Source organism: Tetrao urogallus (genome assembly GCF_951394365.1).
Source record: "Tetrao urogallus genome assembly, chromosome: 4".
Classification (NCBI taxonomy): Eukaryota; Metazoa; Chordata; class Aves; order Galliformes; family Phasianidae; genus Tetrao; species Tetrao urogallus.
In genome coordinates, this window is record NC_136817.1 from 15,039,191 (window position 1) to 15,059,024 (window position 19,834).

At 39.1% G+C, this 19,834-nt stretch overlaps 1 protein-coding gene across 3 annotated transcripts; it reads right to left on the reverse strand.

Moving 5' to 3' along the window:
- Positions 1-413: 413 nt before the first annotated feature.
- On the reverse strand, positions 414-19,552 carry INTS10 (integrator complex subunit 10; the record flags this gene model as incomplete). 3 transcript variants are annotated; one of them, XM_079534534.1, is made up of 18 exons in its annotated part: positions 414-570; positions 2,292-2,369; positions 6,308-6,401; positions 7,408-7,570; positions 8,022-8,101; positions 8,512-8,620; positions 9,541-9,693; positions 10,435-10,517; positions 11,127-11,280; positions 12,357-12,490; positions 15,326-15,495; positions 15,925-16,096; positions 16,349-16,489; positions 17,027-17,108; positions 17,789-17,928; positions 18,649-18,752; positions 18,831-18,898; positions 19,424-19,552. In XM_079534534.1, the coding sequence occupies 18 exons, from the start codon at positions 19,550-19,552 to the stop codon at positions 414-416; spliced, it is 2,211 nt and encodes a 736-aa protein (XP_079390660.1). The 3 variants fall into 3 exon arrangements, with proteins under 3 accessions (XP_079390660.1, XP_079390659.1, XP_079390661.1); XM_079534533.1 differs by having other exon boundaries at positions 11,127-11,283; XM_079534535.1 differs by lacking the exon at positions 2,292-2,369.
- Between the last annotated feature and the right edge of the window lie 282 nt (positions 19,553-19,834).

Here is a 19,834-nt window from a genome sequence, read left to right on the forward strand (position 1 = left end):
AAAAACAAAACAGGCCAGTTAATCTCTGTGTAAGATATTTGTCAACTCACTTCTGTTTTGATTTCCAAACTAATGCTAATAAAAAGCCTGAAGTACTTTCTTCTGTTCTCTATGCATGTATATGGAAGAAAATAAGACACACCATAGCATTACGCCTATGAAAAAGTAAAAAACCAGAACCAACTAATTACAGAAGGCTTTTTAAACCAAGTTTTATTTACAGAGTTCAATCTACTTTCACGAGGAAACCAAGCAGTGGCCAAATGCTGAGCTGTGTTCATGTACTGCAGAACTTATTGCTTGCAGGGAACTTCTGTACCTTTAGACAAGTGACTTTTCTACTGCTCTGCTGCTGTTAGGATAGCTAAAAGCCTCTCTCTCCGTGGGAGACAGTGCACCATGATCCAGTCCATTCAAGACAGAGTCTGAAGGAGCAGTATTTTCTCATTAATGCAGAACCTATGCAAGACCACCATGAGATTTTCCCCACAGCGTGAGACTTGGCGCTCCATGGCCAGGCGGAAGTCTTCTTTCACTCCTTTAGTTATACCCCGGGTAACTGTGTGATGCCTTAAGTCATAAAGGGAAGAGAGACGAAAACCAAATCAGGGTTATTTGGAGCACTACAGAAATTTAAAAGGCACTACATGTCACTACCTGCACATCTATCATACCTCAGTTTATAGAGGAGATCTGAAGCTTGTACTGGCTATTGAAGTAAGTATTTCATAGTGTAAGAGTGTTCCAAAAGTTAGGAGTTCTATAAGTGACTATGCTTTCAATTCTTTGGTTATAGTGGCTGTTAGGAAAGGAAACAATGCAGTTCTGCATAACAGGAGAATGTGTTTTGTTAACCTAGCTTTTTATGATGTTCTCCTTGCATGGAGGGTGCACATAGGAAGCACAGAATCCTATGGGTACCAATTAATGCAAGGTGCAGTGAACTCTTCACAGTACAGAGTACAGTGTCTTGACACAAAGTGCAGAAATGAAGCCCAGCTGGGTGTGCACCAGTAGAAGTGAGCTCTTAGGGAGATACTAGATACCAGGAAAGTATTCTAAGCAGAAGATCAAGAATTGTTTTCTAACAGAACAAAAGAGCTATTAACTGAGCAATTTAAAGCACTTCTGGCTGGTGAAACTCAGTTTACTGCCCTGGAAAAGGCCTTCCTTACTAATGGCTCTTGCTCCTCATGCTGGCCTGTTATGTTCAATAGCTGGAGTCTTGTCCATAGAACAGTGTTCTGCAGTGCTAAAGCTCCAGACTCCACTCACACTGATCTTGAACTCCGTACATTTAGACCCAAACTTCTTAGCATCTACCTGCAAGCCACACTTGGTCCAGGAGGCAAAGGGTATGTCCTAAAATGAAAGCCTTAGCACCACTAAAGGAACAGCATAAAAACAAATGTGAGAGGAAAAGTAAAAATGTTAGCTTTGAGAGGAGTCCTGAGTCAGAAATAAGAAGTGAAGACCTGGACCATACCCAGCATGCACAGTGAGAGACAGAAAGGGAACAAATGGTGAAGGCACACCAAAGCTGGAAATGAAGAATGGCAAAGTCTAGGAATTGCCCTAACAAAAAAATAGCATTCCACCTTCAATTAAATCACCAATTCCAGAATTTGAGAGGAAACCTGTTGAAGTCAAATTCTGTTCCCAGTCACTCTCCTTCTGCTGAGGCAGCAGAGACCTCTGTTACACATGGAAAAGGCAAAGAGGCTACTGGAAGACTAGAGCTAGGCTGGGCAAAGCAAAACTGCACTGAAAACACTCTAGGATCCTCAGTTTACAGGCTAAGTCGTCTTCCACTTCACCGTCTTAAACATTGCTGGCAGGTGAGTGCTATGCTCAGTTACAACCTAAAGGTTCTAACAACCTACAGCTACAGAGCAAGACAGCAGAACTCTTGAAGATGTCTGTCACATAATGGCTGGACAACAGAAAACATTTTGTAACAGCTCAGCTGACAAGAAGTATCTACAAATGGATCCAGTGTTATCCTGAAAAGGTTATGCGCTTGCAAGTACATGATTGAACACCGCTATTGTTTTGACCAATTTCTACTTTTGTTTAATTCAAAAGTGATTTATTAAATTGAAAGGACACAGATACTGGCAATTTATGGGAAAAATAAAAGGTTAAATAGAACAACATGATTTGCCAGGCAATGTAGGCACAAATGGAGGGAAAAAAAAAAGATATTGAATAATAAGTTGCTGAAAACCATGGGCAGTAAAACACGTAGACAAAACACATCACACTATGAGTGGGGTTTTTCCACTTGGTACCTGTCAGCAGTCTGTATGCTGGGCTGTAGCACAGGTATGAATTCCTGCTGTAGTAACCCCATGGGTGGGCTAGAATTCCTTTAAAAAACAGCAAATAGCAGTATTCAAACACCCACACACCAATTAATCCTCTGGTGCAAAACAACCATCCAGAAAAAAAGAAGGGGCAAGAGAGAACTAAGATGAGCCCAAAAGCAGTAAGACCGTCAAGCAGTCTAAGGAGTGCAGGACTGAACAACACTGAACATACAAACACCCCCAAATTTCATTGTTAAGGCTGCTTTGCAAATGTAGCCTAAATAGATATGTATATTTGTGTGGAGAAAGAACAGTGGTAGGTGCAGAAATCAACTCACAGTTTGTAACACAATGAACTGTCATTAGTCATCCCAGGAAGTGTGCTCATCAGAAAAGATTTAATTCATGTGTGTCCAACCTTTTGTCTTACCTAGGCCACACTGAGTGAAAACAAATTGTCTTGGGCCATATATTATATATAATATTAATAATTACATTAACTATATCCATCTAAGTATCAAAAAATTTATTTTCAAGGAGAACACAGGATAAGAGGACAGTAAAACTACAGGGTTGGAGAAGAGCACTGCAGATACCACAGTCTTCCTGCACAGCCAGTGAGAGCATGTCAGAGAAGAGAGTGTCAGGGAGAGCCCACAGCTTGAGGTAAGGGACTTGCTGCTGAGCTCAAGCCAAATGCATGCACAGCCGGTATCAGCCACATGGTGTACATGACGGTATTTGTTACAGGTTGCATACATATCCTTTAGTTAATCCACAGATGACCTTTTTAACTGTTTCAAATTCTAACCACACACAGATGAAGCTGCTATAGGGTGGTGTAATGTCACAGCAGGAATGCCCACTCAGAGCCCTTATGTTAAGGGGAATATTTGCAGTGATGCTTACAACCCAGGGTCACGTGAACTACCATCCAAAAAGTGTCAGTTGGTCTTTGTGAAGTCCTCATCTCTGTGTGCTACTTAAAGCACAGGATAATCATCTTACACTTACATCCTAGAGCAAATCCAATGCCCTACCTAGGGAGAAATGGGAAATTTGGTATAAGGAGAACAGGCCTAGTTTCTTAATCCAAGTTTCAAAACAGTGTAAAACTCACATAGGCACTCAAGCAGTGTACGAAATTCACTCCCACAGATGCTAAGGAGCTGAGAAGCAAACTTGGACATATATGCCTCTAGTACTGAATTAGGTGGCTACCTCCAGATCTTGCAGATGAGCTTTCTGATTAGTATATACTACTTAAATGTGGATGGAGAGCTATGCTAAAAAAAAAAATTCACCTCAATTTAAGAACAACCATGTTAGTAGCACAAAAACCTCTACAGTACAGATAAGATAACCGAAATAAAATACTCAAAGGAATTACTCAATCATTTGAGATACTTTTTCAAGAACTCATCATGAATGAACACAATATTGGCAAAATTGAACATGGCAAATAGAAAATGAAAAATAGCAGCAAGACACTGTTGGTCCCATGGTGGCAGATGTTTGCAAACAGATTTCTGCACAACTGCATCTGCAGACTGTTTGCAAGATCTACTAAAGTAAACATACCCAAATGCACAAACAGAATAAAAACTATGCTTTCAAGATGGTTTGTTTCACAACTAAGAATTCCTCCTGCATCCTCAAGGAGAGATGAGCTGGGAATGGGAATAGAGGTAGAAAACTGATCAGCTTTCACATCAAGTTCATGCAGTGTTTGGTAGTCTAAGATCAGTCTAATTAGACTAAGATTATCAAAAATAGGAGCATGATATCAATCAGTCACTTCCTGCATACTGTTCTTTTCCTGTTTAACCTCTCTAGCTAATGCAGCCACAGGTAATCAGTACAGCTATGAAACCCATCTTATCTACAACGGAGTAGAAAGGCAAATATTAGCAGAACTCAGAGCTCATTGTACAAGTCTTGCTGGCTGTGCAAACAATGAGCTGGCTTTACCACCTGATGAAACCCAAACTGTGGAACTTCATATTCTCACCATAGATACCAAGGAAAGGGAAACCTCACAAGCTGTGTATTACATTTTGCAGAACCTGACTGAGAGGCTACCAAGACCATACATCAGTCATACATCAGTATCATATTTCTTTTAAGAAAAAGTGTAGTTTACTTCCTGAGTTCAGAAAAAGGAATGGTCTCCCATGAAGAGTAAGGTGCTGAGGATGATATTGGTGTAAGAATTTAAGTTTTACCCGAAAAGAAAACCTTCTATAAGAAGTCACAATACAAAAGCTCATTCTTAAAAAAAAAAAAAAAAAGGAAAAAACATACCTGTCATACTGTTAATTATGACAGAGGACTTCTATGCTCATTTACTCTGAATAAAGACCAGGCAAAGGAAAGATTTTTGTCTTCAGGCTGGTATAGCAAAAACCGTGAGCATCCTCCTGTGCATGAACAGTATGCCTCTGCAATCACTAGGAAGATAGTGCAGCAGCTCAAACAACCAGAACTGCTGAGACTTTTGAAAGATGAAAGCCAGTAAGCAGATTTCAGCCTGCAAACTACTTAGAAGTAGCTAGCTAATGTCCCAGGAAACAAAGCTGTGCTGACACTTGATTAGAAGTGCTGGAGGAGGCAAGTAAGCTAACCAGTGCCACTGAGGTCAACACTGATGGCACCATGTCTGACCCTCAAAACCACTCCAGCAAAAGCAATATTTGGGATACCAGGGAGTCTCCTCCCGCTCAGCTCCCTGACAAAATCATCTCTGATGGATCTCAAACACGTAAGAGACACTTTACTCTCAGCCTCTTCCATCTGGACAGGATATTTGACCACAGTAGTAAAATAAGCACAAAGAAATGGATTTCTCCAAGCATTTGCCATCATTCAGAAAACGTAACACTGGTCAGATGGAGGGCAAAGAGATTTGTCTCACTAGAAGCACTGCTCATCACCTGTTCTGAGGTGAAGTCAGAACAATAAAAAAAAAAAAGCTGCCATGCAAATTAAAGCAAAAGCAGCAATCCAATGAAATAGCACTAAGCTATTAAAACTAACTAGAGACAGCAGCCAAGAATTTATCAGGTGTGGTCTTCCCTGCAGAATGCTCTTGCTGACAAAGACTACTATGTAACATCATACATTGAACAGCACACCCCGATTTTTGTTTTCATGCATCTGGCTACAAGCAGAGAGATACAGCAAGAGTAAAGATTTGAAAATCAAGAGCTTGAAAGAGTACTCTGGAAAATTGATTTACTTGTTCGAATTTGAACAGTTACCTTTTTTGTAAACTTTAGCCCCATTATACTCTAAGTTAACAGCCAGAATACACTGACCTGCACTAGAACATTGGCAAATTTTTACTAGTCTCCCTTTCATAAACCTAAAATACATCAAGTTCTAACAAACAATCAGGATATTCCCAAACATCCTGCCTCTTGAAACCTGCAACAGTTCAGTCTCAACTCCAAACAAAGAACACTTTGCAAGTTAATATATATTATTAATTTTCTTCACCATCCAATAAAAAGTTGAGTAGAATAGGCTGTTCAGTACATAATGACAGACGGTCTGCTAATTCAGACAAAAGGTTATACACCTGGAACATAATTGATGTTTTATATTAAGCCTTTCACAGCTTTGTTTGTAACAAGTAGTGCTTTCTGTTCAGCACTGTAATTCAGCCAAATTATTAACAGCTTGCACTCATGCTTCATTTCTTAAAGAATTCCTGCAAAGGCAAGTCAAGCCTCTGGCTGAAAGAGCAGTCCGGCATCACTGTAATACACAATTCTAAAGCAAATGCAACATTTAATAACAAAGTTCTGTATAAGGAATTTAAAGTTGAAGAACCCCACAGAGGAGTTCACAGGTCAGTGGAAGAGATTCTGAGCTCCTTATCCAACTCCTTGCATTTAAACTCACAGCTATGATAGACTTAATACACTGAATATTAAATAAATGTGATGATAGAACAATTTACTTTAAAAAAAAAGAGAATATATTTTCATCCTTACTTGATCAGCATTCCTTGATTTGGCAACAGTTCCAGATGGATTTTCCCGCCTTCCTGTGTTCTCAGATAAGCAAATTCCTCCAACATGTCAATATCTGAAGAACACGTTAAAGATTTTTTTTTTAAAGAAGAAAAATGTAGTCAACATCCCTACTCCTGCATAGAGGCCACACTGCCCACAGGACAACCACAGTTAACAGCTATTAAAGCATCCAATTCCTAAAAGTGATAAAGAAGATCACAGCATGTATCCCCAGCCCTCCAGAAACAAAGGAAAAAAAATTTTTTGTAAATGGTTTCTTGTTTTACACAGGAATACATCAGTCAGTCAATTTCTTTTTGTACATACAGTCTGACTGCAAGAAAAGCTCATGTCATAAGGACCATAGAAATTCATTAGCTGATTTCATATTCTCTCCCTATGCTCTGCAAAGCAAAGCTGAGATTGAAGGATATAATGGTACATACCACCTTTTCTATTTCCTGTTTTGTCCTTTATTTAGCCATTTCTTTTCTTCCTTGAACACTGCCATTATTTCAGCCTCTGAACAGAGCTTTGTCTCACAAAGGAATCTGAACCTGAGCTTTCCAGGACCATGGTTGGATGTCTACTCCAGTTAAACACTAAACTGTGTGCACATACTGATCCAAGTGTATATAAGAAAGCCAACTACATATCAGACATGCTTTGCATGAACCCTGACATAAGTTATCTTACTTAACACCAAAGCTTACCCACACAAAGCATTCAAGCGATAATAATGAAAATGATTCAATTCTTTGAAGCCACTTCATTTTTGTTACCACCAGCTAAGCCTGGCATAGTAAAACAACAATCTTGTAGTTCAGTGGCACATATCTTACTGAGAAAGATTCAACATCCAACACTACTTAGAAGTACTTCGAAGTGTCTGAAGGGTAACAGAAGGCGTATTTATGGTCCATTATTTACTGGCAGTTATTGTGAGAGGCTTGCATTGTACATACATTATACAGAATACTATTCACAGAGAGAACCTGCTGAAACTAGCCATCAGCTTTCTCATCACCCAGGCAAATAACACTGGATGTGAAAGACATCCCCAGCTAAGGAAAGGATACTTGTGACATAGTTGAAAAAATTCTCATACTGGAAGTTCCCTTGCTGGCAGATTTTGTTGATGGCTTTCAGGAACAAATTTTCACCCCTTGGCCACTCATGCTGAAGTAGAACGATCACATGGCCCAATGCCGTGTCATCTCTGTTGTCAGTGAAAGCTCTGAGCTTCAGGAAAAAAAAAAAAGGCATTGATAAGATAAGGAAAGTCACACTACACTTAAACTGATTGGATTTAACTACATCTGTGCAAATACAAAACAAGCTCTTTAGGAAGTGTATTTCAAGCTGCCTTAACATATATATTTAAAACAGGTTGGAAATTCCCAGCCTAATTCTCTTCAGTGATTTATAGCAAAGTCTAGAAATACAGGCAAAAGTATTTTGAGGTAAATCCTATTTTCTCTGCCTCAAACTTCAATGACTAAAAGAGAAAAAGAACAAATGCTATTCCTTCCCTCAAACAGAAGTGTCCGTTCACAAACCCACTGAGGTGAGAAACACTTGAAGTAGAGCCCCTTACACCTGGTGCCGCCACTGGGATAAGGCCATGCAATTTCAGGACTCCAGTGATGTATGTTAGGCCTTATGGACTTGAGATCAGCAGGCTATAGCTTACCTTGAAACAAGCTAACAACAGATGAAGGCAATAAGGCATGATAGCTCTACTGGTACATGGCCAAAGCTTCAAATCAGACCCTGCAACAGAACAGTTTATCACAGACTTCTTAAGTGCTCTTCTGACTGTAAGTTTGGAAGAAATCCAAATGAAGAAAAATAAACACTTGCCTACAGTCTCCAGTAGGGAAGAAAACTTAGAAGGCAATTACAAATGATTCAAAATGTGACATTATACATTTAAAAAAAAAATATTCTTCTCTTCTCTTGTACTGTGTAAGGACTTGGTCCCCAAAGCAATTTAATAGGCATCAGCAGGATACAAATTAATAAAAGAAGACGTCAAGAACTACCTCTGTTTTTCACAATGTATTATATAGATATCTATCTATCTATATAGTATTATATATAACACAGAATTATATACATCATATATAAACAAAGACTGAAATTGAGACAATCCTGAGCTTAGGGTAATAGCAACTGCATACCTTTTCTGAATTTAGACTTGACTTTGGGTTGCTCCTCCTGTACTTTACCTCCTTCTTGTATTGGAAGTAAAATATAGCACATGAGGTCAAGCACTTTTTCACATGTTTGCTATAAAAAGGAGACAAGATAGAAATAAAATAGGCAGGAAATAGACAAGTCTAATTTAAGTTTAATTATATTAAAAATTTCAGACAAAGCAAAAGGCAAAATTTGGTGCTAGAACTGCAGAATGAATGCATATTTTAGCTTAACTGAGCAAAGAGACAAGGCTGTGATATGAATCCCATTAAGCAATCTCAGAGCTTGAAACCATTTTAGTTGTTCTTAAGAGTGTTAAATCATTAAAAATGCAAAATTTTTATCTTGAAATATTACATTTTCCAATCAATTCTTAAAGTAGTTTTTAAGAATTTGTCCTGTTTGTAGTAAAAATAGAACAGGAAAATGACAATTGAACACTATGACAGAAATGCTGTAAATTTTAATGCAATTTTCTAGAGACAATAAGAGGTCTGAACAGATATATAATTAGATTCCTAATGAAAAAATATTGGAGAAAAAGGAAAGACTACTCCAACAATACTAGGATGCTTTGAAATCCTTACTCAAGCTACCTGTACTTTCTATACACCTTTCCTTCCCCTGCAACATGAAGTCTATACACAAGAATTATCTTCATATTTTAAAACTTTCAGTTAATGTAAGCAGCTCAAAAAAAAAAATAAAAATCAAGCTTTCACTGACAGATCACTAAAATACTCCTAGCTACAATAAGTCACTGTTTAGTTAACAGTGCAAATCATAGCTACCAAATAGAGTGTATATGTGAGATAATAATGGATACTCAGATTAGGCAGTAAGCTCAGATTAGGCAGCAAGGGCAATTCTTTTCCCAGTGAAGCACCAATTTTTCTGCAGACCATTGCTTGCATTTGATACCCTATTGGAAGTACACTGACATGGAAACTCAAAGCAGATGGGAACCACAGTGCCATCTAAAAGAGCAGTGCATGGAATGCTGTACATACCCGGTACTCTCCAAGAGCAAAGTGGCACGTTGCTAACTGGATTAGCGCTCTCTGATTTTCCAGTGATCCTTGTCCTGTAATTTGTTGTGGAGAATGAGATCCCTGAAGAGCTGCCAAGTGATGCAGGCTGCTAATTGCCTTTTTGTACTGCCCCTTTAAGAGGAAGATGGAACAGAGAGTGTAAGATGGGTAGAAAGACAAATAAAAATTCCTTTATAGAGAGCTTTCAAAAAAGTGGGTGTCTAAATAACAAGGCTTGAACATTTCTGTCTAGCAGAAAACTCCCCAGTGATGTGCTATGTACATGAGCATGGATCCAGCCCTTGCAAGGCTGGAGACAAACAACTCTGCTTTAAAAAGCATTTACGTAGAGTCCCATAACCGTAATAAATAATCATGGTCCTTGGAGTTAGCTATCACTTCATTTAGTTATATAAGGCTTGAAACAGCTTTTGTTCTGCAAGAATAAAACAAAACAAAGGGAAATACATGAAAGAACAACCTCTGCTCTGGAAATAGAAGGATGATATTTATAAACTAATTTCTAATGAGATAACCAATTTTAAATCCAATTGAAGCATGTTAAAACCTGTGATTTATTTTCTCTGATGGTATCTCAACAGAAAGTATTGGCAGACAAGCTGCATTTTAATTTCATCACACCTACTGGTTTTCTTCATATGCTAATGCTAACTGGACTAAAAAAACTAACACAGGAATACTGTGTAGGGTACCTAGCTCTGCACTAAGAATGGTGCGATTCCATCCCCTAAAGGGTCATACTTTAAAGGATGAAGTCAGCAGACAAAGCATCTGACAAGCTAATCAGAGTAGCTTTTCACTAAAAGAAAGAGCAATAGTGTGGAGTCGTTTTCAGTGTTTTATCTTTTTTACCTGGTAAATAATCATGTCCGTAAGAAAGATTCTTAACCAAAGCCAGGTTTCAGTCTTCCACGACAAACAAATTCTGGTGAACTCTGTATTAGTTATCAGAGAAAAAAGCAGCATATGATAGCTTTGTGTTAAAAAACAATGATCCAGAAATATATAGCTGTATTTTGAATACAAAACAGCATGAATGTTAAGTCCTTTAAAAATAGGATACTCTTTCAATACAATCAGATACAACCATATTTCTGTAATATTTTTCTTCAGTGTCCAACAAATACTGTTAAATAACAGTATTTACTTTTCCCCAAGATAAATTTGTTCTGATATATTGTCTGATAACATCTAATGTGATAATAAAACCAATTTGCTTAAGCATGAACTAAAGCACCCATTAGGAGCCCGTCCTCACCTAGAAGCACTACTACTAATCAACTGATCCTTCAGTGGAAGCTTCTTCCAAAAGAAGCCAGTGAACAAGCAAAGACACAAGGAATGGAACAGAAGCCAAGAAACATAACATTCAGAAAAGTAACAACTGAGAGCAGCTTCTTACAGAACCCAGATAAAAAAAAAAAATAACAGGGATGCAAATTAAGCCATATTTCAAAGGCTTCCACTGGCTGGAATTGAGCTTCAACAATACTAGAACAACGGTAATAAAAAGTAAGCGTAGCACTGTCTGTAGTTAGGCTTACCTTTGTCAAGTGATTCCAGTGAACAGAGCAGCTCCCAGCTCTCTCTTGCCAGTTTAAAGCTCTCTAGTACTTCAATAGAGTTTGAAAGGTCTGCCTTATTAACTGCAATATGACGACTTCGTGCCTTTCCAGAAGGATCCTCATCATCTGAGCTCTGCTTATCAACAAAAAATCCAGAGATTCAATACTTAGATTTCATACAATTCTGAAATCACAGAAGTTCCACTTAACAAAAGTAAGCAGTCCTGTATAATCAATGGATATCAAGATGTTACAATCACAAAATAAACTAGAGAGTTAGGCAAAGTGGACTATGATAACAAGAGAGAATAAATCGAAGGCTTATGCTGGGCTCACCACGAAACACCATAAGGAAGAATCTCCAGATGAGATCCTTCCCCTCTGGTAGCCAGCCCTTAAATAGGTCTAGGAGGGGTGGAGCCTGGCTCCACCCCTTCCGGCAGCACAGGTGAATTGCCTTCAGCTGTGCTCCTCTGGCTGACTCATGGCTTGCCTCAGGTGATCAATGAGAGGTTCAGGCCGTGACTCAGTAGTTCCCATACACAGTCCCAAAACAGAGATTCCAACATCCTAATTTCATAGTCTTTGCATGACTTTTCACTATTTCACTTAGCTTTTCTTGACATTAGAACAACCTGGTTTGCTACCAATAAAGTCAGTGACACAGCATGATAAAGAGTATCCCTACAGATCACTCTCATAGACATGCTTTAGCCAGATTACTGATTCAAGGATATATATATAACGTATATATAAAACGTAATATATATATATATATATATATATATATATATATATATTACGTTTTACCACTCAGTTCAAGTCTTCAGTGGCATAACGCAAAGAAAATATTCCCATGTAAGTGTAAGCACTTCTATCTGAAATTCTATGAAATGTTTTCCATTATTGAAGTAAATGTATTCACAGTTCCAGTAATACTAAGTCAATTAATTCAGCTACACCTGTAGAAAATCTGACTGCTACTGCCATTCTTCATAGCTTCTTTAAGCTGAAATGTTCATATCCACATGTCTACAGCAGTTGCTACAAAATTTGTTTTACTCTTGCTTTTCTTAGCAAAATGCATGTTTCTATAATATAATCAGAAGCTACTATTGTGGGGTAGCTCTAAAAATACATCAAAACCTCTAATGTTGAAATGCCAGTATCAGTGCCATCATTTTACAGAAAGAAATCTAGAGAACCTACCATTGTTTTTTCTCTTCCTTCAGCAAGTTTCCTCTTTTTGTGTATGTGTTTGTTACGATCAATGTCTGTATCACCATAGACATTGGTCACATCCTCAAGAAGAATCAGTGGGGCTTGGTTTGGAGCATTTGGACCTGGGTTTAAACATAAGTTAAATCTCAACTGACCTGAAAAGTATTGTGCTTACATCAAGCTGATTCTTATTCCTTCACACTGAAAGAATACGTTAAAGAATGTAATCTGAAATGCAATTCAGTTAAGTTGCATAAGCAGCCGGGGTGAAGCTGTTTTTCCTCAAAGCAGCCTTACAGTAAAGGTTAGAACACATTTACCAGACTCACAACAAATATTTTATAGGCTTTAGGATCTATCTATGAGCCCTTTTCTTACAGAGCAGTCGTAAGATATGCTCTCACAAACTTTTTTCTCATCAAGCACTAATTAATGTTATGTCAACACAGTTATTCAACAGGTAAACAGAACAGATAGCTCCAGACTTAATGGCTACAAATATAGCAATATTTTAAAAACATTCTCATTAGGAGTCAAAATAATATGCTGACAGGTAGTAATACCTCAAAGAAGCAAGATTTGTCCACTATAACCATTCAATATAATTTCAGTTGTACAGGAGCTTCCACCACTCTCAAAGCTTCTACAGAAGCCCCATATTGAGGCAAAACATACATGATTTCTGCTTTCCTTGATAAGACAGAACAATCTGTGAGACCTGGTGTTTGTTATTTCAGATCTCAATGCTCAAGTTTCATTAAATAGAAAATGGGACTATACCACAATCTCAAAACAGACTGCTACACGATCACCCACCACTGCAAAATTCCTACTTCCCAAAATGTTTTCTCAGTCAGCATAACCTAAATACACATAGATATGCAAAGCTCAGACAAAAAGAAACATAAAGGAAAGGGGAAATGCATTAATCCGTTTTCCCTTTTTGAGATCTGCCAGAAAACACAGTAATGCCAACAAGAGTTTTCTGTACTTGCATTCGCCCTGTTACTATTTGCGTGATTTAAGACTTATGTGATGCATAAGCTGTCAGTTGGTGCTACACCAACCTACTATGCTTACTAAGTGATGATTTTACCTCTTTCAACTAGATTCAAACCAGATACCATCAGTTAAATGCCCCCTATGCAAAAGTTATAGCAAATTCAAAGAACTTCCTCTGTATCATATCTTTGTGTCACGATGTAACCTGCGCGCACTTAAAATGGCCAAGTCAGTGTAGAAAATAGCGTTTGTGAGAACAGATAAGTATGTACCACAAGTGGGATCCTGGGAGACTTTTAACACTGAAGTCTCAAGAGCTGCCTACTTGTAAAACCTGAGAAGAAAGCAGAGGGCTTTTCTGTTACTCACTCTCCTTTCTCAGAGCACCCATGGAACCACTTTGCATTCCAAAGGATATGTTCTTGTCAGTAGCAAGCAAGCATACTATAATCTTTACACCAAAACCTCCACTCTTAAAAATCTAAGCAAACTTCAGCTTTTGCTTGTGCTGCAAGCCTTCCCTTGCATTACACTGAAAGCTATACATAACCATTTTAAGTTTTTCAGCTTAATTAGAGTCTAGGTTACAGAGTTTAATTATTTCTTGCACTTAGTGTCATAAATGAAACACTAAAAGCATCAGCCCAAATAGCAACTGCTGTCAAGCCTGAGAAGTGTGAATTGCCACATTCACTTCTCAAGTCCTCAACTAGGCAAATAAGAATTACGTAAGAGAAACGCACTGAGAATTCTCTCTCAGGATCTCCTCTAAGTTCATACATGTGACAAGAAGAAAGTCACAAATCAAAATTCAGAGCTACTGGTCTGACAATGTAGCTTTTGTTTTTCCCCACCACACAGTGTACAATTACTCCACTCATCATTACCTCAAGCAGGAAAAGATACTAAGATTTGTAAACAATACTCACAGAATTAAAATTTTAAATTCATTATTAGTCAGCCATTGTAACATCAATAAATAATTATTACTCACTGCAGAAAAAGAGAATAGCAGATACAACTAATTCAGATCAGACTTTATCCAAGAAAGGCAAAAAACACAATCTGACAAGATAAGAAACACAAGTGTACCCCTTACTGAGAATCAGGGCTCACAAAACACTCCCATAAAGAGAATCTCAAAGCAATTTGACAATGCAGCAGATTTATGAGGCCAGGAAAAACAGCAGATAACATTCATGTTAAAATGCTCAATTCAGAAATTAAATAAAGATTCATGCAATACATGTTTTTAAAGATCATGCTTAAATTATGCAAAAAGGTTATATAATCAATGAATATACAGATGCTGTAATTAAGAAATACACAAGAAAGTTAGGCTAAGTAAGATCATCGCAACAGGAAGATAACAAACAAAACTCTTAAAAATGTTGTAGACTCTCAATATTCTCAACAAGGAGGAATCACCAAGAAGAGATCCTTCCTCAGTGGCAGTCAGCACTTAAATGAGATCTAGGAGAGGTGGAGCCAGGCTCCATCCCTTCTGGTAGGGCAGGTGAATTACCTTCACCTGCACTCCCATGGCTGACTCATTGCTTGCCTCAGGTAATCAATTAGAGGTTCAGGCCATGATACAGCAGTTCCCATACAGAAGCCAGGAAAATGTAAGCTTCAAAGAATCAAAATCAGAGGAGAAAACAAACATGATGCTGATAGAACAGTGGCAATGAATTCTAGCAATGCTATAGGTAACATCTGGTCTTTTGCTTCTCTCCTCTCTAGACTACTGTTGCTAACTGAGCTTGAAACTGTAACACTACGTTAAACAGATCTTTGCTCCAACCCAGTACGAAGTTGTCCTGAACTACTTCTGCTGATAAGAACAACAGATTGGGAGAATTTTAAAGAGAATCCATGTCACTTTGTGAACCAATAGTTTTACAAGGGTTTTTTACTGAGGAAAGATCCTGAAGGCATTAGCAATGAAAACTAACCTTGGAAGAGAGATGGCTGGATATTGCTGACGTACTGGAATGCATTCTTAAAGAAGACCAACATTGTAGAATACACTACTTGATTCTTGTATTTAGCATGAGCATCACTATCAAAGTTACTGATGTATCTGCAGAGGTCTTTCATTCTATGCAAAATATCTCCAAAACTTCTGAGAAAGAAAGAAAGAAAAAATTAGCATGTTACACAGACCAAAAACTAAAGCAAACAGTTCACATTGAATGTGAAAAACTTAATGTTTTTGCTGAGGAAATCTCAGCTGCACGTCAGGGAAGTCTAGGGACACATCCCAGTGAAACTTCACTAAATATTCACCTTTTAATTTGTTGTGGCACCTAGGAAAGGATATCCCACACTGCTGTCGTTCTTATGTATGACTTTAGTCAACAAGGATATAGTTTAGTAAGTCATTTGAAAGGGGCTCACATTTTTACTTTACATTATACAGTTTTGAAAGAAATCTGCGCTGAATTTACAGAAAATCTTTCCTCATGTTAAAGTCCTTCTCTGACTCATCTGCTTAAGGATTAAGATCAATCTTCCTCAAAAAGGAATACGTGGAAAAGTTAAAATTTCTCACCTTCTTCCTTTATCCATTTGCCATTCACACCTCATTCCCACCACAGACAATATTTTAAACAGCCTCTCCCACGGATCTGTAATCTGGGATGATTTCTCTGTCAGACCATCTATTATGTATTTCTGAGAGCTACGTTTGCTTGGAGACATAAGATCAGATGAATCTTGTGAACCTATGAAAATAAATACATTTTTCTCTTCAGAAAGAAATCAAACTAACAGATGTATAACTAAGGAGAAGTGTAAAAAAACACGTTTGAGCTTTCAGAGTAATCAGAGTTGGCAGGTTGGATGAGGACATCTCAGACATTTTGTCCTATCTTTCTCTACGAGATACATTACACTGAAGTGATGCATTCATAAGCCTATTTCAGTAAGGATAAAATGTATTTTAAGAAAGTCTGATTTTGTAAAAATACTCTTACCTTGATACTGGCTTTCTGTCTGTGTAGATCTAGTTACATAGTTAATATAAAATTCTGCTGCCTTATTCAGGTATTTATATAACAAGCTGGCAGGAAGTCGAACATCAGGGTTGTTAATTATTAGAGGAAGAACATCACAAACTAAAATAGCAAAGAAGAAAAACAAAATCGTTAGAGTTTGCAGAATTTTTTAATTCTATTTGTCCCAAGTAAAGTTTTTCAATTAGCAACGTAAATTCCCATCTCTGGCAGACCAAACACCAGAAAGAATCATAGAATCACAGAATCACCAAGGTTGGAAAAGACCTACAAGATCATCCAGTCCAACCATCCACCTATCACCAATAGTTCTCACTAAACCATGTTCCTCAGAGCACAGAGCCTTAACACTCTTTCAATACCTCCATGGTCAGTGCCTGCACCACCTTCCCCCGGGCAGCCCATTGACCACTCTTTCAGAAAAGCAGTATCACAAAGAATCACAAAAAACCTCAAATGAATGACTGCAATACCTGTTTGTGGCAGATGGTAATCCTGCCCTAAAGCAGCCTGACACTGTTCTGAATAAAGTGCTTTTCTAATCTTAATACTAAGATAGCAATTTACTTAACTCCAAATTTATCTCACTGCCATTCTATAAGCTTGTACAAAAAGACAAGAATATTAGCGTTTTCTTACCAAACAATTTTCTAAAACAATTCACCGGGGATTCTTGGTCTTCAATATTTTCAGCTTCTAATAACGTTTCTCCAAGGCCAACCTGTGTAAGCAGAGGTAAAAAACAAATGGTGGACCAGTGTTTTTGGAAACTTTTGGAATTGCAATTCAATGGAGATGAACAATTACTGAAAATAATTCAGTAGGAATTAACTACTTCACTGGATGCATTAATATCTATGTAGTTAAACTAGCACCATGTAATACCAGACGAAAAGCAGTGCCAGGCGATAACAAAACCTGGACCAAAAGAATTGTGCCTGTGAGCGTATCAGCAAAGACGTGCACTGCAAGGTGAAAGCTACCACTCCTTACATTTGCAGCTTGTCACCTGACCTGCACACACTTCCTGTTGCGGGAATGAAGTGCAATATGTTAGTTCAAGTTAGTTTCAGAACTAACAGGTTTTACAGTCTTCAAACTATGCTTCAATATAAGTACGCCAGTATTTAAAGGGCTCCACCATAGTCTTGTACATCTAAGCAAATGCTCTGCTCTGAGCCTAGTTATAACCTCAAAGTGTAATTTTGCCGTCAGTGAGTATTAACTGAAAAAAGCTCAAACAATACTATCTCTTAGACTACAATATTCCTCAACAATCTGTGTGTATGTATGTGTGTTTTTCTTCTCCCTCCCCTCCTCCTCATCCCCCTAAAAAAGCATGGAATATTCATTGCATTTACAAAAGAAACAAACAAAACGCTTATTATGAGCTACTCTTACCCCATGTTGTACCACAGTCTCTGGGAAGCGTCGCAGAAGTAGCAGTAGCATTTCTGCCCTTTCTAGTGTGTTAAAACACTGCTCTGTAGCCTTCAGTAACATTTCACACTGCACTCGACCAGGAAGGGTTTCAAATAGTCCTTTAAAGAAAAGATACAGTGCAACTCACTGTGTTTGAACTGCAAAGGTGGCTGATTAAGGGTAAATGACAAGGTCAGTGTGACCTTGCTACATAGACTGAAAACATTTCCTTACATTTCTTTCAGTTTTTTAATACCAGAGCCTAAAAAACCTAAAATGCTATCTTTCTGAATGAAGCCTGTAGGAAACCTGTGTTTCTTTGGATGCACTGAATGTAACAAGTAAGAATGCTAATGAGTAGAACAGTGAAAAAATAAACATGCTTCTTCAAGATCTTCATTTAATTCTTTGCTTACGTACCACTTCTAACTTCATTACTTTAACTAAAAAGTACCTTTCCCAATTTAAATATTCCATGAGACACAGAAATCAATATATTCTCCCTATAATTGAGATGTATTCCTATGAACTCCATTCCATGAAAATGCAAACACTTCCTCAATTAGAGTAACATATACACAAAGGGAGACATACTGCTTATTCTTACAGTTTCTGAAGTGCACCTTCAGAGAAGAGTAATATAACAACTTGTCTGGTGTAAACGGTGCTTTCAAAACTGCCCATGGCTGCTGGCAGCAAATGTGAAGACTTCAAGTGCTCGGTCATTTCACTAGCTTACCAGACTGTGCTTTTACTACTTGCCCAACTAGCTATGAAACCAGAGGGCTTATCTTTAGGCTCCTTTTGGACTCTCCCTATTCTTGGAGTAAAATCCTTACCCCTTAAAAACTGAGTCTGCTTGTCCTGTGAATCATTCCTCAGCGCTGCTGTAATAACACTGATCTCCCTCCACACTGCAGGCTGGTCCGGAAAGTTCACAAACCTGTAACAAAGTGTGATGCAATGAATGCAGAATGATCTGAGAACGTGCTGGTAGGACAAACCTCCCCGTGTTACGTACATGTCGTAGAGCAGCCTGCCCGCCGACGCCGTCCTCTCCGCGTTCCTCTCGATGGTGTACATCTCATACTGCAGGGGGCAAGGACAGCACATTGGCTTCCTGAGCGCATTCATCAATCGCATTATCCTTTCTGCTCCGAGAAAACCGCACGACAACGGACCAACTCAAAGGACACGTGTGTGAATAACGGAAACTGAGAGGAAACGACTGCGGCACTGTCTAACCACACGATGTGCAACGTCTGTATGCACATACACGCAGTGATACTAACGTGCTCCTTCATTTCTACACAAACAAAACAGCCAGCGAGATCCTTAACTGAGCTTCCCACTCAAGTGCAGGACAGAAACGCAATCTACTTCGAAAGCCATCTGCCGAAGAGAAGCTCTAAAACTTTCCGACAGCTGCCATCGGAGTGCGGGGCGGCTCCGTCAGCCTATTAACGGAAACGCCGTGCCCCCGTCACTACGGCAACTGCCCGCCCCGCCCCCCCAGCCCATTGGCCGACGTACCCGTCAGTCACGCAGCGCCCGCCGCAAAGCCGTGTGGGGGAGCGCCACGCTTTCGTATAGCGCCGGTGCGCTAGCTCTCACCTGGATATTGAAGTCGGCGGGATAGAGGCTCCGCGCCGTGATGAGCCAGGCCTTGGCCGCCCATAGATCTCCCGGCACCAGCTCGCGGGCTCGCTTCACCAGAAACTCGCAATCCCCCTGAGCTGACATCTTGCGGCGGAGCGGCGCGCATGCGCCCCGATGCCCCGGGGCGGCCTCTGCCCTCTCTTTTGCCCCGCCCCATCCGGGCGGCGCGCGGCTCAGGGCGTGTGCGGGAGCTGGCGTTCTGTGCGGTCTTTCCAGGGCCTTTAGCGATGTTCGCGAGGCTGTGCTCTAGCGGCATTTCTTTTGCCTTCTCTAGAGGCCTTGGTGGGGGTCTTTGTGCTGCACTGGGGCTAGTGAGGTATAGGGACCTTACTGTGTGTGGGCTGAGGGTCAGAAAATGTATCTGTA